Source organism: Carcharodon carcharias, chromosome 22, assembly GCF_017639515.1.
Source record: "Carcharodon carcharias isolate sCarCar2 chromosome 22, sCarCar2.pri, whole genome shotgun sequence".
Classification (NCBI taxonomy): domain Eukaryota; kingdom Metazoa; phylum Chordata; class Chondrichthyes; order Lamniformes; family Lamnidae; genus Carcharodon; species Carcharodon carcharias.
The window spans coordinates 9,208,695-9,222,880 of NC_054488.1; the positions used below are offsets into that span (position 1 = coordinate 9,208,695).

General features: G+C 44.0%; 1 protein-coding gene across 2 annotated transcripts in view; it reads left to right on the forward strand.

Moving 5' to 3' along the window:
* Positions 1–14,186, forward strand: part of b3gntl1 (UDP-GlcNAc:betaGal beta-1,3-N-acetylglucosaminyltransferase-like 1) — a 320,936-nt gene that overhangs the window by 27,642 nt on the left and 279,108 nt on the right. For both annotated transcript variants that reach the window (XM_041217352.1, XM_041217353.1), the window contains exon 5: positions 1,617–1,682. In XM_041217352.1, coding sequence (XP_041073286.1) covers positions 1,617–1,682 — 66 coding nt within the window. The remainder of the gene's footprint in view (positions 1–1,616; positions 1,683–14,186) is intronic.

Genomic DNA, 14,186 nt, shown 5'->3' on the forward strand with positions numbered 1-14,186 from the left:
ACTGTTTTTGACATTTCTCCTGGAGCTACAAACACCTTATCAGTGGTTCCTCGAACTTTTCTGAAACTGTAGCTTCTCTCTGGAAGCGCTTCAGTGCTAAGTGCTTCAGAAGAATTCTGGTGAAGATTTTGCAGGCAATGGAAGAGGAGCGAGATTCCTTAATGATTGGCAAGTTCCCTTCTGCTTGCACAGGTGGACAATGGAGACATCTTTGTATTGGTGCGGGATGGTTCCTTGCCCCCACATAGACTGACAGTTCAGTGAGCTTCTTGACTAAGCATCGATTTCCAGCCTTGTAGCCATCAGCTTCTGGGGCCCTGCCCATGACTGAGGGGACCATGACTCATCACCCTTGTGGAGCCATAACTTGGCAGGAGTTGGCACTTTTTTTAGGGGAGGAGATGGAAATATGAAAAAAAGAGGAAGAGAAAGATTTAGGGCGTGGGCTGCAAAAAGATGGAAAAATGCAAATCTGGCATAGCTGTGTGGCAGAGCACGTTTTTTGTTGCTGAAAATGAAACCTAAGTTAAAAATGGAAAGCCCCCTTTATGGAAACTTAATGTGTCATGGCACAAATTCACTGAATCACCCGATATGGGGGTATTGCAGTAGGGTTTACAGATGGAAGGCTGTTCCTGGTTGATCCAGGAGTTTTCAATGAGAAATTCCTGGCACACTGGTTCCACCCCTTTGGCGAAGTTAACGTGTATGAGCCATTGAAATTGTTTTTATTTTTGAAACCTTTGAACCAAGTCGGTTTTTAGCCCTTTTAATTCTTTTATTTGTATTCTTTTGTGGGATGAGGATGTCGCCGGCTAGGCCAGCATTTTTTAATTGCCCATCCCTAATTGCCCTTGAGAAGGTGGGGGTGAGCTGCCTTCTTGAGCCGCTGCAGTCCCTGTAGTGTAGGTACACCCACCGTGCAGTTAGAAAGGGAGTTCCAGGATTTTGACCCAGCGACAGTGAAGGAACGAAGATACATTTCCAAGTCCGCATAGTGTGTGGCTTGGAGGGGAACTTGCAGGTGGTGGTGTTCCCATGTATCTGCTGCCCTTGTCCTTCTAGGTGGCGGTGGTCATGGGTTTGGAAGGTGATGGCAGAATATTTGTTTTCAACTTTACTACCAAATGGGGATAGAATGTACTGGCCAGTGGGGAATTGTGGGTATCAGGGGAGGCCATGACTTCCTCAGTCACTGATTTAAAAGTTGGCCAATTTTGGATGTCAGGACACAACCAAAGCACACTGAGAATAATTTACTTGCTGAACTTTTACATTTTTGATCACTACTGCAATGCCATTTTGAGTAGATACGAATGCTTTGTTGGAAACAATCACTGTGATTGTGCCAATTTGGCCAGATCTGGACTTTGAACTTCCTCCTGTTATGCCAATAGTTTACTTGCCTGCAAGAGTAAGGAAGAAAGGGAGTTACTTGCATTTATGTAGCACCTTTTGTGGCCTTGAGGCAACTCAAAGCGCATCACAGCCAATGAAGTACTTTTGAAGTGTAGCGACTGTTGTAACGTAGGGAAACACAGCCATTTAACTGCTCTGGTCTGTATGCAGTGAGAGAAACCCACTGGTGCTGAATAAATATGTGTTTTATGTCACAGGATGATGTCATGATGCCACAAAGAGTGAGGCTGCAGTATGAAGCTGCCCTTAGACACACCAATTGTGTAAGTACTAAACCTGGTCAGATCTTTTGACAGTCAAGTAGCTTTCTTGATAACTGTATGGGGAAAATTCATTGATCCCACAACAAGGAGCACAGGTCAGACAATCGGCGCTTGCAGCCTGTTCTCAAATCCTTGTTGAATGCCGCTCTGCACTGGGAGCACAGAGTCGGTGAACTTACCCTGTCATTTTCCCACTGGTGTGTTTTTGTTATCAAGATCACGGGAACTGGAAAACCTGAAATTTAACTGTGGCCTGTATGTGATATTTTTGGGTGCTTTAATTTTCCCAATTTTATCAGCAAGTCCAATCCTCACAAAGGCACAGTAATAATCAGGATCAAAGTTTGTATTTTAGCAATACCTCCTGGCAGTTTGACATTTTAGTTTTAATTGCTTATTAAGGTTTCTGTGTTGTCAGTGATGGTTGAATATGTTGTGCCCACTGTGTTTGTCAGCTTTTTTTCAAAAACTAAAGTTCTAACGAAAGGTCTTCAACCTAAAAGTTAAATTTGCTTCTCTCCCCACAGATGTTGCCTGACCTTCTGAGTATTTCTAGCATTTTCTGTTTCATTTTATTTCTTCTTTGGTTCAGTCTCTTTCTTCCCCGCCATTCCAATTAGGTATAATTGACTTTGTTCGCCATCAAATGGCGCACCATCTTTCTGTACAGTTTCAAATTTCTGTCCTATAACATTCCAGCAAATAAAATCCTGTGCGATGCATGGTGAGTTGACGTAACAGTTCCCCAACCATTCCAGTGTAAAACCCCAAAGATAACTTGATCTCAAAAAAAAAAATTACAGGTGCCATAAACTTTACTGTAATATCACTTCTCTTTCTCCACCACCCCCCTCCTCCCACCCTTCACAACCAGCACTACCCATCTAGCCAAGAGGAAGAGGAATTTATTCTGCTGGAATGGGAACAAGATTTTTTAGCTGTGCACAGCAGGCCCAGATCCACAATTATCCATTAAGAGTCTTGTAAAGTGACTCGATTGCACTAGGATGATTTACATTAAGTAAAGAACATAGATTTGCACTAGCACTTTCCTGATACAGACAAGAAATTGTACTAGAGCACCTTGCACTATCCTCAGTGTAGCAAAACACCCCAAGGTACTTTTATTCACAATAGGTAATTTACTACATTTAAGTGTGAATGAATCATCACTTGCAACTACTGAAGCTGCAAGTAAGTTATGAACTATTGGCCTTTTTAAATAGGTCAGGCGTATCCTAGCTTCTTGTAAATTTCTCCTTATCTCTGGTCTTTATCAGTGCACTGAGGAAGTGCAGAAGTGATGCTCTCATCTCCGCTTAATGAGTCTTTCCTTCCTGCAGTTATGGTTCCTCTGGCATGTTGCTGCAAAGGGCCAAGTGTTACCTCAGTGCAGTGAGTTGACATTTTCTTTTTCACTGTAGCAGGAGTAATACTATTTCCTATAATAGGAAGAATGTTGACTGCAGAAGAAATCTGTGGATGGGTGGCAGTGTATTACAAGGACTCAATGTAAGCATTTCTGACAATGTTGCAGGTGACACAAGCAAAGCTTGAGTAGGTAATGATGATCAGCAAAGGGAGCCTTTGGTTGTGTTGCTCAAATTGTAAGCAATAGTCAACAATACTTTTTTTCAAAAAAAAATCTAAACAATTACAAAAGATTATCATTTAACCTTTTTTATGTTTCTGTGTCTCCCATCTCCATCCTCCCCTCGAACTCTTTCCCCTCGTCACCTTGCCTTTTCCTGGAAAGCCTCCCTAGAGGTGACTTTTTCAAATACGCTTTTGGTCAGCTCTCCTTATTCTCCTGGTCTTCAGCATATGCTAAGCTGTTTGAAGCATTTTATTACAACAGCAACTTGCATTTAAATAGTGTCTTCCATATTCAAAAATATCTCCAGGATGTCCAGAGGTGAAATCGGACAGAATTAGATGTTGATTGAGCAGAGGAGGTTGGAGGAGTGGTGACCAACAGCTTGTTCGGAGACTGGATGTACTGGGACCTGGGAGCGTATGTTGGTCAACAAGAATTGGGGTGAATGCTGAACAGGGCTTAGTGTAGTTTCAGATTTCCAGCTTCCGCAGTATTTTGCTTTTATCTTAGGAGGATAGGAAGTTGGCATTAGAGTAGTTGAGTACATAAGTGTCAGGGTTTACCAGGCAGCAGTGATCCCCATGTTCCTATATGCTTCAAAGACTTGGACAACCACAGCAGGCACCTCAAAGCACTGAAGAAGTACCACCAGCATTGCCTTTGTGTGCTCTTCCAAATCCGGTGGCAAGAAAGGCAATTCGACAGCAACATCCTCTTCCAAGCCAACATGCCCAGCATGGAGGTGCTAATCCCTCAAAACCAGTTCTGCTGGGCGGGACATGTCATTCATACACCTGACACCAGACTCCCGAACCAACTGTTCGACTCGGGTCTTGGTCGTGACAGGAGACTCCAAGGGGGAAATGCTTCAGGGATGTCCTTAAAACTTCCTTGAAGAGGTCAGACCATCTCCACTGACTCACGTGAGACCTTGGCTTGTGACCAACCAAAAGGGAGAAGGTTTATTAGTGAAGGCATTGAGCACATGAGAGACTTTGTCAGGAATGTGCAGAGACGATTCAAGGTGTCTGAGAGAGTGTATAAGGCTCCAAACAAGCCATCTACCCAACCTTCAAGCACAGCACCACTTGCCCCATATGTAGCAGAGTCTGCAGATCACGCATTGGACTTGTCAGCCATCTCTGAACCCACCGATCCAGAGTGGAAGCGAGTTATCCTCGATCCTGAGGGACTGACTAAGAAGAGTAATTGAGTCTGGAAGAGGGTATCAGTAACAAATGGGCTGAGGCAGGAGAAGTTACAATGATGAAAGTAATCTTTGTAACGGAGAGGAGAGTGTTATAAGCTCAGTTTGGGGTGGAAAGAACACTTGTGAATAGAGTGGATCAGTCTGATTGGCTGGAGAGTGGGATCAGATCAGGAGCAAAGATGAGTTTGAAGTTTTACTAACATGTTACGGATACAAACGCTGATTATTGTTTTATGAAACCATTGAGTTCAAGAGTGAGAGACAATTGAAACGGTATGGGTCACTATGTTTGATGCAGATTCAGTTCCCATCTTTAACCTGGGTGATGTCATTGCCACTCTCATTTTCTAATTGATGGAAGTATAGAAAAGGACAAAGAAGCTGATGATTCTTTTCCAATGGTTTTATTTTTGCAAACGGCACCTGATGCATACATGTGCATTTTAAATTCACAACTGAATGGTTGCTATTTATTTCATAGCACTTATCTTCAATGTTGATTTTTAAATTGTTTTCATGCTAAATGGACAGCTGCAGGTTTAACACTCAAGTGCGGATTTAGATGCAATTTTCATGGAGCAGTGTATGTAGCTTCCTCATGCCCACTTCCACTGATGGTGTGGAGAGCGCTGGCTGATACACAAAAGCATTGGTGCAAGATGCCCCCAGGACTGACGCAGAGGGAACCCAGGTTCTCGGATTTGGTGGCGGGATACTTGTACCCACGGGGCAGGACGTCACCCACCCTTCTGTTCCTCTGTCTTGCAGCAGCAGGTGATGCTCTGTCTGGGCTTCATGTTCTTGTCCAGAAGATGCTCATAACCAAGCACCCCCTTTCTCCTCATGACTCCCAGTAGCACAGAGTGACTCTCTTTAGGTGAAGTCCTCAGAGCTTGTGGAATAGGTTTTGTCCGAGTATTAGTGAAGCCTTGACAAAACGTTCCAGAAGGTTTCCCAATGTGCTTTGGAGGTCTGAACAGCTCAAGCGACAATTACCATGAAATAGTAAGTAACCCTTTAAGTAGCACTTGATTTTGAGATCAATGCCATGTTTACTTCAAAAATCTCATTGTTATTGTTCTAATCAAGAAAGCCAGTTGGTAAAGGATAGAACTGGAGCCCTCCTTTTACGCACATATATTTATTTGCAGAGTTACACATTACAAGCATGCATTTCCTAACTCAACACAGTTTTCATCTGTGCCGATTTAGAGGGGGCTCAATTGATTGCTTTGTTAATACCCACTGCCTACTTACAATTAAACACTAATAATTATCAATTAGCAGCTGTTGGAGAAGCTGTTAGTTGAAGCATTAGTCAAAGTGTTATGCAGCCTCTTTCACGTGCACTAGCAGCATTTTAAGTGGGAATTAATGGTTTTACAAGCTTTTTGAATGGCTGTTCGTAGTGCAGACCTCAACACCTTTACCAAGGTGGTGTTTTGTGCTAAGCCTGGGCTACATCAGTGTTTCAGCTTAAGGCTTCATCTTGGATACCAAGTGTTCAGAAAAAAATCACCTGCTTATCTTCATGGGCAAAGAAACCTCCTGCTGATTACCACATACCCCCCTCCTCCTCCACCTCAGCTGATGAATCAGTACTCCTCCATGTTGAACACCACTTAGAGGAAACAGGAGGGTGGCAAGGAAACAGAATGTACTCTGGGAGGGGAACCTAAATGCCCATCACCAAGAGTGGCTCAGTAGTGCCAGTACATACTGAGCTGGCCAAGTCCTAAAGGACATAGCCGCTAGACTGAGTCGGTGGCAGGTGGTGAGGGAACCAACAAGAGGGGGGAAAAATTGACCTCGTTCTTGCTAACCTGCCTGCTGCAGATGCATCTGTCCATGACCATATCGGTAGAAGTCACCACCAGACAGTCCTTGGGGAGACAAAGTCCTATCTTCACATTTGAGTATGCCCTCCATTGTGTTGTGTGGCATTACCACTGTGCTAAATGGGATAGATTTCGATCAGATCTAGCGACTCAAGAATGGGTGACCATGAAGCACTGTGGGCCAGCAGCAGAATTGTACTCAACCACAATCTGTAACCTCATGGCCACCAAATTCCCCCACTCTACCATTACCAAGTTAGGGATCAATCCTGATTCAATGAAGAGTGCAGGAGGGCATGCCAGAAGCAGCACCAGGCATACCTAAAAAATGAGGGGTCAACCTGATGAAGCTACAACATAGGACTACTTGTGTGCCAAACAGCATAAGCAGCAAGTGATAGAGACAAACAATTCCACAACCATTGGATCAGATCTAAGCTCTGCAGCCCTCCCGCATCCGTTCATGAATGGTGGTGGACAATTAAACAACTCACTGGAGGAGGATGCTCCACAAATATCCCCAACCTCAATAACGGGGGAGCCCAGCACATCAGTGTAAAAGATAAGGCTGAAGCATTCGCAACAAGCTTCAGCCAGAAGTGCCAAGTGGATGATCCACCTCGGCCTCCTCTGGAGCTCCCCAGCATCAGAGATACCAGTCTTCAGCCAATCCAGTTCACTTCATGCGATATCAAGGAACAGTTGAAAGTGCTGGATACTGCAAAAGCTATGGGCTCTGTCGACATTCTGGCAATAATACTGAAGACTTGTGCTCCAGAACTTGTCGTGCCCCTAGCCAAGCTGTTCCAGTACAGCTACAACACCAGCATCAACCCAACAATGTAGAAAATTGCCCAGGTATGTCCACACAAAAAGCAACATGGCCAATTACTGCCACATCAGTCTACTCTCGATCATCAGGAAAGTAATGGAAGGGGTCATCAACAGTTCTATCAAGCAGCACTTGCTTAGTAATAACCTGCTTACTGGTGCCCAGTTTGTGTTCTGCCAGTGTCACACTGCTCATGACCTTAATACAGCCTTGGTTCAAACATGGATAAAAGAACTGAACTCCCAAGGTGAGGTGAGAGTGACTGCCCTTGACATCAAGGCAGCATTTGACCGAGTGTGGCATCGAAGAGCCCTAATAAAACTGGAGTCAATGGAAATCGGGAAAATTTCTCCACTGGTTGGAGTCATACCTAGCACAAAAGATGGTTGTGATTGTTGGAGGTAATCTCAGTTCCATGACATCACTAGAGTAGTTCCTCTGGGTAGTGTCCTAGGCCCAACCATCTTCGGCTGCTTCATCAATGACTTTCCTTCCATCATAAGGTCAGAAGTGGGGATGTTCGCTGATGATTGCACAATGTTCAGCACCATTCGCGATTCCTCAGATACTGAAGCAGTCCATGTCCAAATGCAGCAAGACTTCGATGATATCCAGGCTTAGGCTGAGAAATGGCAAGTAACATCCATGCCAAACATTGCCAGGCAATGACCATCTCCAACAAGAGAGATTCTAATCATCACGCCTTGACATTTAATGACATTACCATCATTGAATCTCCAACTATCAACATCCTGGTGGTTACCGTTGACCAGAAACTGAACTGGACTAGCCATATAAAAACTGTGGCTACAAGAGCAGGTCAGAGGCTAGGAATCCTGCAGAGAGTAATTCGCCTCCTGATTTTCCAAAGCCTGTCCACCATCTACAAGGCACAAGTCAGGAGTGTGATGGAATACTTTCCACTTGCCTGGATCAGTGCAGCTCCAACAGCACTCAAAGCTTGGCACTTTCCAGATCAAAGCAGCCTGCTTGATTGGCATCCCATCCACAAACATTCACTCCCTCCACCAGCGATGCACAGGGGCAGCAGTGTGTACCATCCAAAAGATGCACCGCAGGAACTCACCAAGACTCCTTAGATAGGACTTTCCAAACCCATGATCGCTACCAACTAGAAGGGCAAGGACAACAGACACATCGGGAGCATCTTCACATGGAAGTTCCCCTCCAAGCCACTCATCATCCTGACTTGGAACTATATCGCCGTTCCTTCACTGTTGCGGACCAAAATCCTGGAACTCCCTCCCTAACAGCACTGTGGGTGTGCCTGCACCACATGGACCAAATGGTCCAAGAAGGCAGCTCATCACCACCACCTCGAAGGCTATTAGGAATGGGCAATAAACGCCAGCCTAACCAGCGATGCCCATATACCATGAATGAATAAAAAAAAGATAGCAGGAATAGGAAACCTCACTGTCAATTTAACTCATAACAAACTTTGAACACAACCTGCATAGATCAGGAAACGTGTAGCAACTTTACCACACCTGGGCTGATCCAGACAGTGTTTCTGATTACTTTTCAACTTAAAGCACTGGGAGAATTGTTTTTCGTTCTAACAGTCACTTGGTGTTTTCTCCACAGACAAAAAACTGAATTGGAATTCAGTTGTGCTTCTGATTTCCAGGTATTAATTCCATTGAATCCCTTTAACTGCTGTTTGTTCAACTTCTTCAATTTTTTTGAATCAAAACCTACAATAATTTCTCAAATATGTCGAGGTTTCAGTAGGCATCTCATTGCCCTAGAGTGGGGCTAAGGTTCATAACTCCTAACGAATTACAATACCAATATGGCTTGAGAAGGAATGAGGAGATTGTTCAGTTCTTATTTCTCATATCATTGCAATGAGTCCCGGCTGTCACCTCACACAGGCTAATAAAAAAACCACTTACCTCCAGAAACTAGTGCCTGTCTACCCTTTCTGCACAGGTGCTTGAGAAATCTTCTTTTCCCCGAAAGCTCATTGCTAATTTCCACTCTGAGTCACTGAAGGTGACTAGCTCAGCTAGGCTTGTATCTGCTGGAATTTAGATGAGTAAGAGGTGACTTGATCGAAATCTTTAAGATCCTGAGGGGTATTGACAGGGTGGCTGTGGAGAGGATGTTTCCTCTTGTGGGAGAATCTAGAACTAGGGGTCACTGTTTAAAAATAAGAGGTCTCCCATTTAAGACCGAGATGAGGAGAAAATCTTTCTCTCGAGGGTTTAGAGTCTTTGGAATTCTCTTCCTCAAAAGGCAGTGGAAGCAAGAGACTTTGAATATTTTTAAGGCAGAGCTGAATAGATTCTTGGTAAGTAAGGGGGTGAAAGGTTATCGGGGTAGGTGGGAATGTAGAGTTGACGCTACAATCAGATCAGTCATGATCTTATTGAACGGTGGAGCAGGCTCAAGTGGCCTACTCTTCCTCATTCCTATGTTCGTAAAAATGTAACCTCCTTCTGAAGCTGAAATTTTGAGAGAGAATCTGTACTTTTTTGAGATCATGGGGAACCCCCAGACCAGTTCTGAGTTCGTATTTTCCTGATGAAATATAACAACAGTTGCAGGTAGTTCTGCCATGAAACTTACTGACACCATCTGTGGCGCTGGACCATGAACATGTATCAATAAGCCTGTATCGACTGTGCGTTTATCAAGATAATAATGCAACATGATATTTTGTCAGTGTGGAGTGATCACTCTCGCCAACATGCTGGGTAATATTGGCACCAGTTGTTCTCATTCGCCCATGTTGTGTATGTAAGTGTTTTCTCAGATGACGTTTGAGGCCAGGATTAGTTATAACTTTCGTTTTATTCTACTTTTATATTTTTCTTTTTCCCTTATTTTTCTAAATTAGCCCCTCTTTTTATTGATTTTTTTTCAGTTCATTGCCTTTCAATCTCCTGCTGTTTGGAACAATTGAAAACTTACAGCACAAAGAGGCCATTCAGCCCATCATGCTTGCGCCAGCTGAAAAAGAAAAAAATAGAAAACTAGCTGCCCGTTCTAATCCCACCTTCCAACACCCAGTCCATAGCCTTGCAGGTTACAGTACTTTAGGTGCAGATCCAGGTGCCTTTTTAAATGAGTTGAGGGTTTCTGCCTCTACCACCAAACCAGGCAGTGAATTCCAAACACCCACCACCCTCTGGGTGAAGAAGTTTTTCCTCATGTCCCCTCTAACCCTTCTATCAATCACCTTAAATCTGTGCCCCTGGTAATTGACCTCCGCTAGGGAAACAGGGTATCCCTGTCTACTCTCCCTGTCTACTCTATCCAGACCCCTCATCATCTTGTACATCTCATTCAGGTCACCCCTCAGCCTCCTCAGTTCCAAGGAAAATAACCCCAGCCTATCCAATCTTTCCTCATAGCTGCAATTCTCAAGCCCTGGCAGCATTCTTGTTAATCTTCTCCATACTCTCTCCAGAGCAATTGTGTCCTTTGTGATTTTTTTTTTTATTCATCCATGGGATATGGGCATCAATGGCCAGGCCAGCATTTACCGCCCATCCATAACTACACTTGAGAAGGTGGCGATGAGCTGCTGCCTTGAACCGCTGCAGTCCATGTGGTGTAGGTACACCCACAGTGCTGTTAGGGAGGGAGTTCCAGGATATTGACCCAGCAACAGTGAAGGAAAGGCAAAATATTTCCAAGTCAGGATGGTGAGCGGCTTGGAGAGGCATTTCCAGGTGGTGGTATTCCATGTGTCTGCTGCCCTTGTCCTTCAAATGTTAGTGGTCGTGGGTTTGGAAGATGCTGTATAAGGAGGCTTGTTGAGTTCCTGCAGTGCATCTTGTAGATGGTACACACTGCTGCTACTGTGCATCAGTGGTGAAGGGAGTGAATGTTTGTGGATGGGGTGCCAATCAAGCTGGCTGCTTTGTCCTATACGGTGTCAAGATTCTTGAGTGTTGTGGGAGCTGCACTCATCCAGACGAGTGGAGAGTATTCCATCACACTCTTGACTTGTGCCTTGTAGATGGTGGACAAGTTTTTGGGAGTTAGGAAGTGAGTTACTCACCCCAAGATCCGTATTCTAACCACAGCATTTATATGTTTATTCCAGTTCAGTTTCTGGTCAGTGGTAACTCCCAGGATGTTAGCTGTGAATTCAGCAATGGTAATACCATTGAATGTCACGGGGAAATGATTGGATTCTCTCTTGTTGAAGATGGTCATTGCCTGGAACTTGGGCAAGAATGTTACTTGTCAGCCCTAGCCTGGATATTGTCCCAAGTCTTGCTGCATTTGGACATGGACTGCTCCAGTGTCTGAGGAGTTACAATTGGTGCTGAACATTGTGCAATCATCAGCGAACATCCCCACTTCTGACGTTATGATGGAAGGAAGGTCATTGATGAAGCACTTGAAGGTGGTTGGGCCGAGGGCACTACCCTGACAAACTCGTGCAGTGATGTCCTGGAGTTGCGATGACTGACCTCCAACAACCACGACCATCTTCTTTTGTGCTAGGTATGACTCCAACCAGTGGAGAGTTACCCCCCTGATACCCATTGGCTCCAGTTTTGCTAGGGCTCCTTGACACCACATTCTGTCAAATGCTGCTTTGATGTCAAGGGCAGTCACTCTGAGCTCACCACCTGGAGTTCAGCTCTCTTGCCCATGTTTGAACCATGTGGTGACCAGAACTGTACACAAAATTCCACCTGTGACCTAACCAGCGTTTTATAGAGTTCCATCATTATATCCCTGCTTTTGTATCCTATACTTCGTCCAACAGAGGAAAGCATTCCATATGTTTTCTTTACCACCTTATCGACCTGTCCTGCCATCTTCAGGGATCCATGGACATGCACTCCAAATTCTCTCACTTCCTCTACCTCTTCCAATATCCTCCCATTTATTGTATATTCCCTAGCTTTTCTTGCCTTCCCCAAATGCATTACCTCACACTTCTCTGGACTGAATTCCATCTTCCACTTCTCCGCCCATTCAACCAAACAATATAATTCTGGAGACAACAGCTCTCCTCTTCACTATCAACTACACGGCAAGTGTTTGTCATTGCAAATTTCCCAATCGTGCCTCCCACATTTAAGTCCAAATCATTAACCCGACGCTGAGCCCCATGGAACGCCATTGGAAACCACTTTCCATGTGCAAAAACATCCATCAGCCACTATCCTTTGTTTCCTGTCACCTGAGCCAATTTTGCATCCAACTCACCACATTTTCCTGTATCCCATGGGCTTTTACTTTTCTGACCAGTCTGCCATGTGGCACCTTGTCAAATGTCTTATTAAAATCCATGTCGATAACATCCACTGTGCTACTCTCATCAATCTTCCTTGTTACTTCCTGAAAGAATTCTATTAAGTCAGTAAGACATGACCTTCCCCTGACAAAACCATGCTGACTATCCCTGATTTAATCTTTTCCTTTCTAAGTGACAGTTTATCCTGTATCTTAGAATTGATACAAATAATTTGCCCACTACCGAAGTCAGACTAACTGGCCTATAATTATTTGGCCTATCCCTCGCATCCTTTTTAAATAATGGTACAACGTTTGCAGAACTCCAATTCTCTGGTACCTCACTTGTACCTAGTGAGGATTGGAAAATGATCTTCAGTGCATCTGCTGTTTTCTCCCTGGCTTTCTTTAATATCCTGGGATACAATCCATCCAGCCCTGGTGATTTATCCACCTTCAAGGATGTCAGTCCCTCCAGTACATCCTCACTCACTATGCTTATTGTATCTAATGTTTCACACGCCTCCTCTTTAACTAGAACGTCTGCATCATCCCTCTCCTTAGTGAAGACCGAGACAAAGTACTCATTGAGAAACCTGCCCACATCTTCAGCATCAATGTACGAGTTACCATGTACATCTCTGATAGGCCCTCCCTTTTCCTTAGTTATTCTCTTTCTCTTTAATTTATTGGTAAAACATCTTTGGATTTTCTTTGATTTTTACCTGCCAATATTTTTTCATATTCTCTCTGCTTTCCTAGTTACCTTTTTAACTTCACCCCTACCTTCTATACTCTGTTCTAGGCTTTCTACAACATTAAGTCTTTTGTGACTGTCGTAAGTTTTCTTTTTCTGCTTTATCTTGCCTTGTATGCTTCTCGATAACCAGCGGGGTTGGCTCTAGATTTGGCAATACTGGCCTTTTTCTTTGTGGGGACAGACCATACTGTGAGCGTAGAATCTCACTTTTGAATGCCTCCCACTGTCACTGATTTCCCAGTCTGTCACTGATTCCCCTTCAAGTAGCTGTTACCAGTCCACTTTTGCCAGATCACCTCGCAGCTTCTTAAAATTTGTCCTTCCCCAATTCAGAACTTTACTCCTCTTCAGTCTTTATCCACATCCATAATTATGCTAAATCTAACTGTATTATAGTCACTATCTCCAAATGGTCACCCACAGCTACTTCACCCACTTCCCCAGCTTCATTTCCTAAGACTAAATCTAGAATTGCACTCCCTGTCATCGGGCTTGTTACTTGCTGGCTAAAAAAGTTATCCTGAATGCAATTCAAGAATGTTGTGCCCTCTGTCTTACACTGTTCATATCCCAGTTGATATTCGAGTAGTTGAAGTCCCCAGTTGTTATTGCCCTGTTGTTTCTGCACTCAGAAATTTGCCTACATATTTGCTTTTCTATCTCCCTCTCACTATTTGGGGGTCTATAGTGCACTCTTAGCAGTGTGGCTGCCCTCTTTTTATTTCTGAACTCAACCCATATGGTCTCATTTGATGCCTTATTTAGTATATCATCCCTCCTCACAGCTGTAATTGATTCTTTAACCAATAATGCTACACCCCCACCCTTTTTAGCCCCCTCTCTATCCTGCTTGAAAACCCTATATCCAGGGATGTTGAGCTGCCATTTTTGCCCCTTCTTTAAGCCAAGTTTCCGTTATAGCAATGATATCATGCTGCCATGTATCTATCTGTGCCCTCAACTCTGGCTTTGTTTGCTATGCACTTTGCATTTAAATAAATACCTTTTAACATTGCCAAATCCCTGTGCTGTAAACCT